The sequence below is a fragment of the Rattus norvegicus genome, chromosome 5 (assembly GCF_021556685.1).
Source record: "Rattus norvegicus strain SHRSP/BbbUtx chromosome 5, alternate assembly SHRSP_T2T, whole genome shotgun sequence".
NCBI classification, from domain to species: Eukaryota; Metazoa; Chordata; class Mammalia; order Rodentia; family Muridae; genus Rattus; species Rattus norvegicus.
The window spans coordinates 85,143,540-85,159,594 of NC_141538.1; the positions used below are offsets into that span (position 1 = coordinate 85,143,540).

Genomic DNA, 16,055 nt, shown 5'->3' on the forward strand with positions numbered 1-16,055 from the left:
ATCTTATATAGAAGTATAAACTTTCCCTTTCACTTTGATAAACAGTTTCTTCTGTGATATATTGATGATTCTCTTTATTCCTAAAAGATTATTATTTTTCTGTATCTAGTCGTTGAAAAGTACATTGTGTTGTATATGTGTACTTCCTTAAATGTCTTCTTTTATTAGCAATGTATGATATGCACTCAGTTTTTCTCTACTTCGCTGACTAGTTTTCTGTCAACTTGACAAAAACTAGAGTTGTTTGGGAAGAAAACCTCAACTGAGAAAATGTCTTCATAAGATTGAACTGCAACCAGTAAGGCTTTTTCTTAATTAGTTATTGATATGGGAGGGTCAGTCCACTGTGGGAGTGCTACCCCTGGTAGCAGGTTCTGTAACAATGCTGGCTGAGCAAGCCAGAAAGAGCAAGTAAGCAGCATCACTCCATGGCCTCTGCATTAGCTCCTGTCTCCATACATTTTCTGCTTGAGTTCCTGCCCTAATTTCCTTTGATGATGAACAGGGATGTGGACCTATAAGCCAAGTATAACTTGTCTTCCTGTCTTCCTCAAGCAACAATAGTAACCCTAGGTAAGACTTCACTGTCAGATTTTTTACCTTTATGCTTTAGGTGGACCTTTGGAAAAGAGAAGATAGCTCAATTTTGTTTACCACAATCTGTCTCTGATTTAGTACTTCAACTGTACATATTATGTTTCCTGGAACTGTAGGACTATTCTTATCTTATCATCTCTTATTTTCCTTTCTGTATTCTCCACTCTATGATCATCTGGATTCACCATGGTATCAACTTTTAATCCCAGAGTTTGTTCTGTAATCTCATCCCTTAGAGCTTTAGGCCCTTTCCTTCATTTTGAAGTGAATTTGTGTTGCTTTTTACCCATTGTATGATTGTGCATGTACATAAATAAAATAAGAAACATATGTGGGGTTGGGGATTTAGCTCAGTGGTAGAGCACTTGCCTAGGAAGCACAAGGCCCTGGGTTCGGTCCCCAGCTCCAAAAAAAAAAAAAAAAAAAGAACCAAAAAAAAAAAGAAAGAAACATATGTTCTATTCGAATAAGCTTTTGAAAAGTTATTAGGATTATTTCTTACTTTTTGTTCGGCACAGGAATGGGAAAGTTTGTCCTCTCAGCAGAACGCATATCAGATTCTTGGGCAGACTTTAACATGAAAGGTTGCTAATTCAGTTCTTGCTAGAATTCTCGTTCCCCTTTGAAACACAAGGAACCTCATACGTGTGGTCCTTGCTGTTCATATTCATGTCAGTACTCTGCTCTTCCACATAATGCTGAACATATTACATGCTAGGGCTTCTTTAGAATGAAAGTCTAAAGTCTTAGCAAGCATTTCTCTCGTATTCCCAAAGCCAGAGACACACATAGTCAGTTTCTTATAGCATTGACAATAATCCAACTTCAAGTAGCAGATTTTGGTATTAGCTACTTCCCAGGGAACATCAGAATGAATTTAAGGGGAGAAATAGTTATTTTGCCTCACGGAGTGAGGGTGCTGTTCATGATAGCAAGGAATGCATGGCAGCAGTGACAAGAGATTGCTTGCTCACATGTGGGTAAGTCTAGAAATAGACAGAATGAAGTTAGCTGCAATGCTGGACAGTCACCCCATGGTTTGAACCACCACCCAATTCTCAGACATCTGATTCCTCGAGGTGAGTCTCACTTCCTTAGAGTCCCGCAGCTTCACAAACAGAGCCACTAGTGGGAGACTAAATGTTCAAAGCCTTGAGTCCATGGAAGAAATTTCATAGTCAATCCATTACAATGATATATAAGTAATATATATATAATGTATATTCATGTGAAATTAGGATTAAGAGTTTTATAAAAGTGGCGATGCCTAATATATAAGGATAACATAGCTATACCTTGGTAGAAGGACCCCAAATGCTCAGCAACAACTCCTCATGCCTTGCTTTAAGTATCTATTTGGAGCACAGCTTGAAAATGGCTAATGTCTCAGGCATTCCATGACATTGCCTCAATATGTTTAACTGTGTCTACTTCAAACATAGGAGAATGCAAAAGTACTCTCTGTAATAGTCTCACCCATTTACCCATTTGATTACCACTGAATTCTAAACTAGCAGTAGCTGCTAACATCTAACTATGTGCTTTATCAAAATTCAACAGACAGCAGTAATGTGAGTCAGGTGGCCTACATGTTTCTACATGCTCAAAAGCCATGAAAAGAGGCAATCTAATTTGAAAGTTCAGAGACTTGAATCCCATTCTTAGATGTGCTCATTTCTGTCAGAGACAAGAATCTCCTCTCGTAATTTCTACACCCAAAAGGACATTGGATAAGAAAACTTGGAGATATATTTATGGAACCCTATAGTAGGTGAACACGCCCAGAGAGCTCGATAAACAGCTACTAATGTGAACTAAGGTCAGTTGTCTTGCCCACTCAGACCTGGACTGTCCAGCTTAGACAAGCCCAGATACTTGGCTTGAAGTAAGTACTAAATAAATGGCTTCTGATTAAGGACACTGAGTTTCAGGGTGTTTTATTATATGAAAAGCTAAGTGACACATCATCATCTCATTCTAATGAAAAATGTGCCCTTGAGTTCCTGTCTTTAGGTTTTCCCAAGGGCTGGTCTTCAGGCACCTGCTAACCCCCCTTGTAATTGTCTTACAATAGGCAGACTGTGTGGAACTGACTGAGAGCTTGCTGACACATTTCAGATGGACAAGTGACATTGCCTGTAGGTGACATACACTTTCAGGAAAGCAAACTTCTTTGAAAGACATACTAGCAAAGATTTATGGAGGTCGCTGTGTGCTGTGACTTCCATTTAAGTCTCTTACCCCTGATTCAGACACAACTGGGGATCACCAGGATGGTAGAGGTGCTGGCTGTACATTCAGAATGACATCTGGGGTCAACAGGGGGAAACCAGAGACCTGGTGGGAAGGTTTCATCATTAAAGATGCATGATACATCACATCTTTTCTTTTTGCAAGTTCTGAGATTCTGAGTCTAGAGTGCAGCTAATTCACAGCTGCCTTTACAAGAGCATGACAGATGCACCACATTTTCTGACTCCGGAGATGGAACCCTGAATATAGTCAGCAACTCTGCCACATACCCACTGCAAAGAGGGCAGGGTTAGCCTCAAATCAGAGGTTTATTACAACTACTAAGTTGGGTCAATAGCAGTGCTTTCCAATCACATTTACAATCCAAGGCACTTTGAGTAGAAGGTTATTATTGGTTGAAGTTCTCTAGCCCATCACCTTAGCTTTCTAAATTAGCAACAACACAGATTTATTAGGAACTTGTTATGTTCAGCGTGGCTCCCTGAGTACTTTACGTATACTCTAATCCTCCAGCCTCTCTATACGTGATCAAATGATTGTATGGTTAGCACACTAGGTAATGGACAATTTGTACATAAGTCATTTTCAAAGTTATGCAAGTTAGTGATGAAGCTGGAAAACAGATCCACGTCTCTCAGGATGGAGAAACCCCAGAATCCTAGAGCTGCAGAAATGGGAACATTACAGCATGGAGAGGAGGAGCTCTTAACACAAAGGATGCAGTCATCCTGATTAATAATCTGATGATTTATCAAACGTTAATTGAGCATCTGCTGTTTGTTAGGAATGAGGTTGGTCTGTGGGAACTCCAGCACTGCCTAAAAACAGTTGCTGCACTTGGGCGGACTCATTAAGGCAGAAGAAGATATGAAGTGGCCATAAATTACTCTAATAACATGACAAATAGTTCGTGAAACTCGGGAAGGGCAGGATAAAAAGTTAGAAGAAGTGTCCATGACTTCAATTTTGGAAAAAAATGTTAGAACGACTTCAAAAATGGTCTTTAGGGGTTTGTTTGTTTCCTAATTCGATACAAAAGCAAGCTGAGTGGTGCAGGCAATTGAGGAAGGAAAAAAAAAACAGAGCTGCAAAAATAGCACGAAGGTAAGGAAAGAGAGAACTATTTCAGCATGGACTCCAGGTAGCCAAGGCCTATTTGTCATTCTAACTAATCTGCTATTATCTATAATTTTAACACTAACGCCATCTTCATGATGCATGGACAAATTCACCCTTGTCAAAGGGGACAGTTTCTCATGAAACCTTTTCAATTTTTGTCAGACCAATGTCATACATGCTCTTTCCAAGCTTCAACAATGACTTTATGGTCTCCCCCGAACTGCACAGGTGAATACTTGACAGGAATGGAAAATTGCTATGATGTCTAAAAAAATTTCATTCAAAGTATGACGGCCACCATAGAAACAAAGACAGACCCTGGACCTGCTTGTTCAATATTTATAAGCAGAGCTACAACCCATTAAGACCACTAATTTAAAGTCATTAATGTTTCTGGCTATTTTATTCCAACTAAGTGAATAATTTATAGCCACTTACTAATAAAAAAGGAAGAATATATGTGCCTTTACATAAGCCTGTACCCTAGGGTCAGTTCACCAAGATAAAAGACCACACTAGAGGTTATATGCAAGGAAAATGGAAGGAAACAGAATCTGCATGTTCTCTATACCATGAGGCTGGGAAGGATGGGAGTGAACTCTAGGACATGATCCTGGAGGAAGAGAAGGCACTTTATGCTTCCAGCATCTGTTTGGCTCAGAGTGCCTTCCAGATATTCCCACAAGGCCATGCATATCTCCACTCCCATGTGATTTACAGATGCCTTTTACTTTTCCATCCAGAAATCCCTTCCAAGCCTACTCCCTGGTTAATATCAAGACATCTTCTGAGGATTTTTTTCTCCATGAAGCTCTCTTAATTATTCTATGTGGGTTAATGTTTCACACCGACCTCTAATATCATATATTCACTGTGGCTGTATATGTCTGATTCTGGGCTTCGGTTTAGTAAATGATTACTGTTGATGGACAAAGGTATCGATGATACATCTTATATATGTATAGAATTCTGAAAAGAATGAGTGAATGGCTTAAAATATACAAAGCAGGAATAGTATCAGAACTTCTGAACTCTTTAGAGTCATAAAAAGCCTAAATGTGGGATCTCCTGGCTCTATGAAGTCTCGAACAAGGATATAAAACACTGTAGCTCCTAGCACTCTCACAGCAGCTCAGACGACACAGAATAAAACTTGCCAATGCAAGGGAAATAACATATACTTCCATGTACTTTCTAGGCAAAGCTGACATAGTTTCACAGCTCAAAGATCATAGCCAGGGTAGCTAAGAGCAGAACTCAAGTCATCTTGTAATTTAAGTGTGTGCTATGAATTCACAGCCCTACCATGTATTGGTTGGGTAATCTCTGACAAATCATTAAAGATTTTCAACTTGGATTTCTTTTGCTTTCTTAAGTGGGGATAACAGGCATGGGTTTTCTGTATGCTTTTAAATGAGATAATATATGACGGCGTTATGCCTAGAATACATTAAATTCTCAATAGATTCTTTGTAATCTTTGCATTCCATGAATTTCCTCAATTCCTTCATTTCTTAACCCATTAATATGTCCATCCATCTCTCTTGCAATTCATTCATTTTTACATGCAGTAAAATGATATCCTAGGCAAATCATTTGCTACACATATATGCTACTGAAAGTATAAAAGTTTGTGCTTTCCTTTACAGGACCATAAAAGTTGAAGAAGGTGACAGATGTGCCCACCTCCCTTTAGAATGAATAATGAGGCAAGAAAAGTTCCACAAGTGTGAGGGACTAGGGACAACACTGGATCTCCCGGAGGAAGGGAATGATATGAGGATGTGTCTCTCGGAAAAAACTCCTCAGTTAAAGTTTGAAGGTGAAGAGGGGCTGCTCTTCCACGAAGATTGGGGTTAGTATTGACCTAATATTGGGTCAAAGAAGAGTGGGCCAGCATTAGCTATAGGGAGCAGTAACCTAGAACAGAGTCAGAGTGAGGGTGGAGTCTTGCCTCTAAAGAAACAATGTGGAAGGCCAGGGCTAGCTGTAATATTTTGACCTCAGTTTATCTTCCTTCCTCTCCTCCCAGCACTTTCTGACATTCCCACTCCCCCAGATTCACTTATCCTCTGTTTCCCTTCATAAAAGAGCATATCCCCCGATATATCAATCAAATATGTCATAACAAGTTACAATAGTCAAGCCATTTATCTTCATGTCAAGGCTAGACTAGGAAACCTAGTAGAAATAAAGGGGTCTCAGAAGGAGGCTAAAAAGTCAGAGACAGCCTCTGCTCCTACTATTAGGACTCCCATAAAAACACCAAGTTCTACAATCACAACTGTAAGCAATGGACCTAGATCAGATCCATACAGGCTCCCTGATTGTCAGTTCAGTCTCTGTGAACTTCTCTAACCCTGGCTAGTTGACCCTGTTAGCCATATTTTCATGATGTCCCAAACACACTGCTTCTAGAAACCTTCCCACCCTTCTTCTTCTGGATTCCACAAGCTCTGCTTAATGTTTGGTTGTGGGTCTTTCCTCTTAGTTTCTGCATGAAGCAAGGGTAGCTTTAACCTCTTTTAAAACGAGTTCCCTTCACTCTCTAGGCTCTTGACTTTGAATATATGTAAATATATTCCCATGTGGCAATTGAGCTGACTACAACATGACTAAAGCAAAGTAATATGAATGGCAAGACAGATAGTAACAAATGACAAAAATTATAGACCACATATTCAGTGTGAATCTTGTGCTTTGCTATGTGCTACTATGCTAAGTGCTTCATTTTGCATGGTTTAATTCTACAAAAACACATTGAAGAGATACCACTGCTGACCATGAATCTTGGTTGTTGTCCTTGGGATATATCTAAAGATTATATTATCTGAAGATTTGAGCTCAAACTCAAATCAGCAGTAAAATCAAATCCTGTGTGTGTGTGTGTGTGTGTGTTTACACACACGAATGTCATGGCAGCCACAGTGCACGTATGGATGTTAGAGGACAACTTGTGGGTTCTGACTATGGAATGAGGGTTGGTAAGCTTGTTGGCAAGTGCCATTTCATTTTATCAGTGAAATGCTTTTAAAATATGGAAGAAGATAAGGGGCCATCCTCTGCTACATGTGCAGCTGGAGCCATGGGTCCCTCCATGTGTATTCTTTGGTTAGTAGTTTAGTCACTGGAAGCTCTGGGAGATTTGGTTGGTTGATATTGTTATCTTCCTATGGGGTTGCAAATTCCTTCAGCTCCTTCAAGCAGAGGATGGCTTTATCTGACCCTTGATCCTATGAAGGTTCAATGTCCCAGTGTAGGGGAATACTACGGGGGGGAGAGAGGATGGGATAGAGGCTTTACAGAGGGGAAACCAGGCATGGAGATAACATTTGAAATATAAAAATATAAAATAGTTTAAAAAAAGATGGAGCAAGAAATTTAGACTTCATAATTACATTATTTGAGTATAAGGGCTGATCTTTTAGTATGCATTTATGCTCAACTACCTTAACAGTAGTTCATGCAAAGACCCAAATCAGTCCTCATTGTAGGTGACAGAGTAAGGACATTGCTTTAGGAAGAGAGGTGATGTGGCCATATATAGTGTGTTCTCAAAAGATCATTCTAGCGATCACGGTAGAAGACAAGTTTGTCAGGGATAAGGCTAAAAGAGAGGTTGCTGCAGGAATCCCAGTTAGGTAAGAATGTGCTGCATAAGACAGAGGCTGTGGTCCAGAAATAAGGACTCGTTGTAAGCTTCTAGAGAGTAAGCATGTATCGAAGTGGCCCGACCATTCTTTATAAGGGTTGTGTGCCCAGCTCTGGGCCAAGTGTCTCTTGGATATCATTTCCCGCCTACACGTGAGCCTAGTATTAATAACTCAAGTTCGAAGATTGGAAACAGAGATTATGCACAATTTTACTTACTTAATAAGGACCATCCTGCAAGACAATAAAGAATCAACTTTCTAATCGAAAGTCTTATTTTTGATAGACAAATAACACTTTTATTGACTGTTTTCTTTATTTACATTTCAAATGTTATCCCCTTATTTGGTTTCTCCTCTACAAACCACCTACACCAGCCCCTCCCCCTGCTTCTATGAGGGTGCTCCTCTATGCACCCACCCACTCCCTCCTGCCTCCCTGCACTGGCATTCCCCTATACTGGCGCATCAAGCCTTCACAGGACCCAGGGCCTCTCCTCCCATTGATGCCCCACAGGACCATCCTGTGCTACATATGTGGCTGGAACCATGGGTCACTCCATGTGTACTGTTTGGTTGGTGGTTTGGTCCCTGGACACTCCAGAGAGTCTGGTTGATTGATGTTGTTGTTCTTCCTATGGGTTGCAAACCCCTTTAGCTCCTTCATTTCTTTCTCTAACTCCTCTATTGGGGACCCGTGCTCAGTTCAATGGTTGGCTGCGAGCATCAGCCTGTGTATTTGTCAGGCTCTAGCAGAGCCTCTCAGGTGACAGCTATATCAGGCTCCAGCCAGCAAGCAGTTCTTGGCATCGGATCTAGTGTCTAGGTTTGGTGTCTGTTTATGGGATAAATCCCCAGGTGGGACAGTCTCTGAATGACCTTTTCTTTAGTCGCTGCTCCACACTTTGTCTCTGTATTTCCTCCTTTGAGTATTTTGTTCCCCCTTCTGGGAGAGACTGAATCATTACCACTTTGGTCTTCCTTCTTCTTGAGCGTCATGTGGTCTGTGAATTGTATCCTAGGTAATGGGATCTGATTCCTTTTATGGAGACAAACCATATTTAAAACAAACAAACAACTAACAAACAAACAAAAAACTTCTCAACTGCAGGAGCCTCAAGAAACTCTTGCTCAAATTTGGAGAAGCTTTCCTCTGCTTTATTTGAATTCAACTCCTCCTTCCCACAACCTGCAGGACACTAGAGAGTGGCTACTTAACAGCTACCTCACAAAACCATGTCACAAATATGAAGGCAGAAATTAAGCACCCCCACCCTACTCCAATTGCCTTCCCAGTTTGATGAGCAGTGGTGTAGCTTTGCATTTACCAGGCCTCTTAGGAGAAAGGCCAAGCTATAGAATCATCTGAGCTGATTTTAGCCATGTGCTGAATTCCATGACACTGGCCCTCAGCTACCCATTCCATCTGCTGGAAACGACTGGGCACAACACATTGGTCAGGGAGCCTAATGAAGCAGAGAGTGGCCAGGTGTTCTCACTCTGGGCCAGGAGGGGGCACAATACAATGAAAGACTGTAGAGTCAGACCACCATCGTATTTAGGCTTTCTGATGGCCTGTGCAGGGCAATGGAGCATTTCTAAGCTGTGTTTCTGAGGCTGCTTCTGTTGGGCAAGATGTGAATAAATGTTCCAGGGGAAAAATAGAGTCTGCAGGCAAGATGGCATCACAGACAGTGAATTCAACAAAGCATTCTTGCTTTTTGTACTGCAGGCTTTCCAGTCTTAACAGAATTAAAGGCAATACAGAAATCTCCAAGAAGAGGGTGTGTACTGAATTTTGATTATGGAATTCTAACCCCTCCAAATGTGTGCGTGCTCTTGGGTATATGCATGTGAAGACCTGCACATATGTGGACATAAGAAGGAAACAGCTAGTGTCTTCCTCTATCATTTCCACTGTATTTTGGGAGACAAATCTCTGCCTGAATAGAGTTCATTGATTCAGCAAAATTAGCTGCCCAACAATGCCCAGGGAAACTTTTGCCTCTGCCTCCCCAGTGCTGTGATAACAGGTATGCACCTGGCATTTTACATGGATGTGGGGCAACTGAACCCAGATCTTCATGCCTGCAAATACTTTACCAACTGAGTCATTTTCCCAGGTCAAGACATCTCAAAAGTGTGTTAACCAGCTGGTATATGCATTATTCTTCTTCTCCAGCATTCTGAGCTAATGGAGGCAAGGGTCATCATCACCCTGCTCCTGAACTATTTAAGTAATGCTTGACGACATTAGTTTGATGTGCCGTGTGTCATTCAGTCTTCCTGTTGGGGGGGAAGCGTTTTATGAAGATCAGTGTGATCAAGGACCTTTTACATACCATCAATTCCAAAGATATAAACTACAAGTGATTTCAGATGTTCATATATTCAACCAGCATTTGTTAAATACTTTGTACGTATTAGGTTTATAATCATGAAGCATTTATTTGAGAGAGAAAGTCAACAAGCAAGCACAGAAAAGAACCAATCTTATGCTATATTCTTATGGAATATGTATATATGATAGTGTAACAAATAGTATCCAGTCCAAAAGAAGAAAAAAATCTGACTGCTTAACATGGGAGAAAGTGATCAGAGAGACATAAGGTGAGAAGGAACCAGATAGGAAAGCAGCTGTTGGTAATTGAAGATGCAGAAAGAACAATGAACAAGAAGAGTTAGAGAATTCCCAGGCTCTAAAGAAAGGATATGCTAGCTGTGTTCATGAAGTGTGACAGCAACCAGTTTGTATAGAAAACAATGAAAATCAGAGTAAATGACATTAGGGAAGACAGCAGGATGCAGATCATCATGATTCTTACTTCAGAGTTTAGAGTTCTGATGGTATTTCAAGAAGAATGGAAAACTGCTCAAGGTTCATAAACAAATATTAACTTAACTGACTTAGGATTTTAAAAGAAGTAGCCTGGGCATACATCCAAATGATGCTCCAACCTAAAACAATGGAGCATGTGCTCCATTATGTTCATAGCTTTATTTATAATAGCCAGAATCTGGAAAGAACCCTGATGTCCTTTAACAGAAGAATGGATACAGAAAATGTGGTACATTTACACAATGGAGTACTACTCAGGTGTTAAAAACAATGACTACATGAAATTCTTTTACAAATGGATGGAACTAGAAATATCATCCTGAGTGAGGTAACCCAGTCACAAAACAACACACATGGTATGCACTCACTAATAAGTGGATATTAGTCCAAAAGCTTGGAATACCTAAGAAAATAATTCACAGATCATGTGAAGCTCAAGAAGAAGGAAGAACAAAATTTGTTTGCTTCAGTCCCTCTTAGAAGGGAGAAGAAAATACTCATGGGAGGAAATACAGGGATAAAGAGTAGAGCAGTGACTGAAGAGAAGGTCATCCAGGGACTGTACCACCTGGGGATCCATGCCATATGCAGACACCAAACACAGTCACTATTTCTGATGCCAAGAAATGCTTGCTGACAGGAGCCAGATATGGGTGTCTCCTGAGAGGCTCTACCAGAGCCCTACTGATACAGATGAGGATGCTTGCAATTAACCATTGGACTGAACAAGGGGACCCCAATGGAGGAGTTAGAGAAAAGACTGAAGGAGTTTCAGGGGTTTGCAACCCGATAGGAAGAAGAAAAATATTAACCAACCAGACCCTCCCACCTCCAGAGCTCCCAGGGACTATAACACCAACCAATGGATACACATGTATTGACCCATGGCTCTAGCAGAGGATGTCATTGTTCAGCATCAATAGGAGGATTGGTCCTTGGTCCAATGAAGGCTCATTTACCCAATGTAAGGTAATGCCAGGGTGTTGTGGTTGGAGTGTGTGGGTGGGAGGGGAAGCATCCTCATAGAAGCAACGGGGAGGGGTATGGAAGAGGGAGGAAAGGGGATAATTTTTGAAGTGTAAATACATAAAGTATCCAAGAAAATGAAATTAAAAGATAAATAAATGAATAAACGAAACATTAAAAAAAAAGTCTGGTTGCTGTGTAGAGGAGAAACAGAGTCAGACACAGAGTATAGTTACGAGAGACAGCGAGACATGACAACAGTCAAGACTGTAAAAAAGAAAGGCAGGACATACTTTTTTACCTGCATTGAGGAGCTCTGCTTAGATTCATTCATTAGAATACTGAGACTTCTTGTACCTAGCAGGGGATAGTATCCATCTATAGTCTGTCTAAACTGCTGTGTGTTCATTAACAATCTCAACCTGAAATTCTGTCTGCCCTGCCAGGGCAAAACAAATTATAAATTGAAGACCAATTTTAGAAAAAAAAAAGGAAAATAACCCCTATGTAACATTTAAAACAAAATACTGCTTCAAAATGAAAGCCTGCCCAATTGTCTTATAGTAGTGGCCTGCTTATGAAAACTGTGAAGCATAAAATAGATAGTTATGAAGGTTAGGTGACATAAAGATACTTAGAATAAATGAAGAAATGAAGTCATATTGGGTCTGAAGAAAAATGACCTACTCGAAGCCAAGTAGGTTTATGAGGTGTGAAAACACAAGAAGGCAGAGGAATCCTCTTGGCAAACCCGAAAAATAAAGCTATGGAGGTAAAACTTAGTGTGATTTTACGTGACTTGAATGTGCAATGCAGGAAAACACACAGGACAGAATTTATGTATGTTGGCTGCATGCTGTCTGAGCATTCTCACTGTTTTCCTAGACTCCTAGAGCAATCTTATAGTTCGATGATTCCCATTTTAGGGAATTGGAAAACTGAGACTCAGAGAACATGATGACTTTTTCACAGCCATCCAAATGGAAAGTGATTGGGTTAGCATTAGGACACCACCATTCCTGATTTCAGAAGACTGTTATTAACTACATAGCTTCCAGAAAGAAACTCTGCAACTCTCTCTACTTTGATCTATGACCTCCCACAATATGCCTATCTTGTCTGCTTTTCTAACATCCTGATTTAAAACTCACAGTAATAGGAACAAAATCCTCCCAATAAACCCTGAGTACCACTTCTGCCACGCTTTTGAACAGTGATTTAGATCTAGCCGTAAATATCATCCACCTAGGAAGACAACTCTACGAACTCTGTCTAGCTAAGGAAGGAGTCAGGCAGAAGCAAATGATCACACACAAGGGACCAGTACTAACACATATAAAGAAAATCTAGGAGACTTCACTGTAAGCTCAGACTGCCACAGTCAATGAAGTCTTTATAGAAGTATTTCATTCAGATGGGTAGGAGGATACTTAGAAGTTCACTAATACTATGACGTGGTAGATAAGCTACCAGATTTGGGGTTATGATTAGTTGAAATTTTCTGGATCTACCAATTTCTAGGGCACTGGTTCTTAACCTGTGGGTTGTGGAAAGGGTTGAATGACCTTTTCATAGGGGTAACCTAAGACCATCAAAAAACCACAATTATTTAGATTATAACTTATAACAGTAGTACTATTGCAGTTAAAAAGTAGCAATAAAAATACTTTTATGGCTGGAGGTCACCACAACATGTGGAACTGTGTTAAAGAGTCACAGCATTAGAAAAGTTGAATACCACTGTTGTAGGGTACCCTCTTACACATGGCACCCTCTGACACATGTTCAGCTTTTTCTGTCTTGGTGCGATCATCTATAAAATGTGGATTATTGTACTTGCTAAAAAAGGGTTCTGAAAAACATATGGTGTACATATTACTTAGCCCACTGCCTGGAATGAGTTAAATGTAAGTAAATGGAAAGAGATAATTTATAGGGTTCAGTTAATTTATTTAAGGCACACAAAGAAAATTCCAGAAGAGGGCATGTGGAGGTCACAGCACACAGATTTAGTATAAACAGTGAAGAGGTGAACAGCAATTTTAAAGGTCATATTCATAAGCTTGCGCACAAGAAAGGTGACACAAGGATGAAGTTACAGTACATAAAGGAGTGAGAGGGACAGAGAAGTGCGATGAGTCTGAGATAAGAGTGGCTCGACAAAACAAAAGTGCAGGTTCAGAAATCAATGATAAGTGGGATCCACCCACACGCAAAGTCACACAGATACTCCGAGGAAATGATGGTGATGTGAGAAGTCGGAGGAAAAGGGAGAGGTGGGGGACAAGGACGAACAGTTCTGTTCTAACTACACTCGAACTATTGCACGCGATTTTACTACAATGTGAGACAGATGTACCTCAAACAGGTCTAATGGAATTATACAGGGAACACAGCTTCAGAATGGAAACAAGAATCAGTTCTATCTAATATGCGATGCCGATGTTCTCAGCTGCTGTACTCTACAAGGTTCTAAACTGTGGTTCCCTAACACTGCTCCTGGGAGCCTTGTTTCTGACTTTCAGACAATAGTTCTCATGCTGTCTACAAGCATGCTCTGATTCTCTTTTATTCTTGGTAGGGACACCTTTGAAAAGAATACTTGCTGCTTGCAGGTTTTGGCTATAGAGGCCTCCTTATATTCCCTCATAACTGCTTTACAATGTGAAGTGTTCATTGTTATCCTCACATGAGGCAACATGGTTCTCAGAGAAGTTAGCTCTAACCTGGCGGCACACCCATTATCATCGTCAAGGGGGCTTAAGAAGCAGGGAAGTGCCACAAGAGATAATAGCAATAGGGAGGTACTGGACAAGGTTCCTTGTATCTGGGAACACATGACAGATTTCTGTCTTCTGGCTGAGTGCCAGCAGTTCCTACCTCGAGACTTGTTCCTCCGTTTCCTCTTCCCTGCAGAGGTGCTGCTGCGCGAGGCTGGCTGCAATTGACCGATCTCCACAGGTGTGTTAGCTCGGAAACTCTCCTTGAACTTCTGCATCAGGGACTCCACTGTCTCCTGTGTCGCCTCAGCTGCTGCTACAGGGTGGCAATGGGGCTGAGGTTAAGGCTTGACCCATTCCCAGTCCCTGGGAGACTGGGACTGGCCACCTTAAGTCTCTGAAACTCCATCTTTGTCTGACCCACTAATAATACCCAATAACAGGTCTTCTCACGAGCTTCAGGACAGATACAATGTTCGTGTATCACCCTTAGAAATTGGAAAAAGCTCTTGATATATGATGGTAAAAGGTAGGTATATCCATGTTTCAAATAACTTCTAATCCAGTAGAATAGGTATCTGCACAGTTCTAAAATCAAGCAATGTTTCTGAAATAGAATATAACAACAAGGGACATGTCACCCATCCAGAAAGTCAAGACAGTCTTCTTGGAAAAGACACTATTGAAAAAGAGACAATAATGATGCAAGGTGAGTAGCAAACACAGCAGGGCAGGGTAGGAGTGAGAGGACATTGGGGATGAGAGTGTCCTAGGCAGAGGAGAAGCAAGTGTGATGATCTCGGGGAAGCTCTTCAATAAGAGAAAGGAGTGTGGTGTGGGTGCAATGGAGTTTGCACACAGAGCGTGCTAAGGAATGAAGCATGAGAATGAGGACACCTTGTACACAGGATTTCATTTAGATTTCAGGTGAAGACTTATCCTGGAATGGCTTTCAAGTCAACATATTTAAATTAGTTCTCTACTATTACTAATGAAAGTAAGGGGAAATACAAAGAAATGGGATTTGGAGGTAGAAACTAAGAGTTCTGCTTAAGTCACTAAGGCTAATGAAGGTTTGAGTAGGCACAGTGGCAATGGAGAGTACACAATATCTTATTAATGAAACTACAGCATTGTGGGATATAGCTCACGGAAGTCCATATCCAAAATTTAGTAAAGGAAAAACAAGGCCTCCAAACAAGTCATAGGATTTTCTCCAGGCCAGCAGTCAGTAGTCAAGTCCATGAATCTGCCAATATATGTTCCCCAACTCGCTGGTCACTTATCCATGGTCACATTTCCAGTTTCCAAATTGAGAAAATCCACATGAATAGACAAAGTAAGGTGAGAAATTTAGAGAGAAACTATAGAAGATAAAAGGAAAAATATAGGAAGGACTGAGAAAGATGAGAGATATTATCAAAGGCAGGAAGAGGAAACCAGAAGAAAACAGGACACACCTAAATGGCCTCAGTGACTTTGTTCTCAGAAATGTCCAAAGACAGCCCTGCCTTTGAAATCTTCAAACTTAGTCTCCCTCCACCTACATCAGCAGATGATGGGAAGGTCTTCTCAGATGCAGTTTCCTACCACTTGATGCCACGAGGTGGCATGCACTCCAGATTCATTTTTCTTTGGATGGATTTCTCCAATATAGACAGAGAAAAACTTCCTAACCTCTCAACACCCACTTCTTGTTTTATTGGGAAAAACTATCCATTTAGACAGATGTGTCTGCAAGGTAAGTCAAAACCAGAGGGTGGATTTGGATATTAGGTTCTGTGGGAAGCCCCATCTTCAGGGACACAGGGAGAATCAGATTGCTAAGAAACACAATTGACAATGCAAATGAGCCATATGGTGACATTATAGCTTCCTCAACTCTGTCTTTTGCTATCTTCTCCCCAGTCA

The 16,055-nt window shown here is 40.8% G+C and overlaps 1 protein-coding gene across 6 annotated transcripts in view; it reads right to left on the reverse strand.

Moving 5' to 3' along the window:
* The window catches only part of Astn2 (astrotactin 2), a 975,380-nt gene that overhangs the window by 695,231 nt on the left and 264,094 nt on the right, over positions 1 to 16,055 (reverse strand). For 4 of the 6 annotated variants that reach the window (XM_087659923.1, NM_001271363.1, XM_087659927.1 and 1 more), the window contains 1 exon segment: positions 14,305 to 14,460. The exons of the other annotated variants lie outside the window; for them this stretch is intronic. In XM_087659923.1, the coding sequence (XP_087516049.1) occupies positions 14,305 to 14,460 (156 nt within the window). 6 annotated transcript variants of the gene reach the window in all.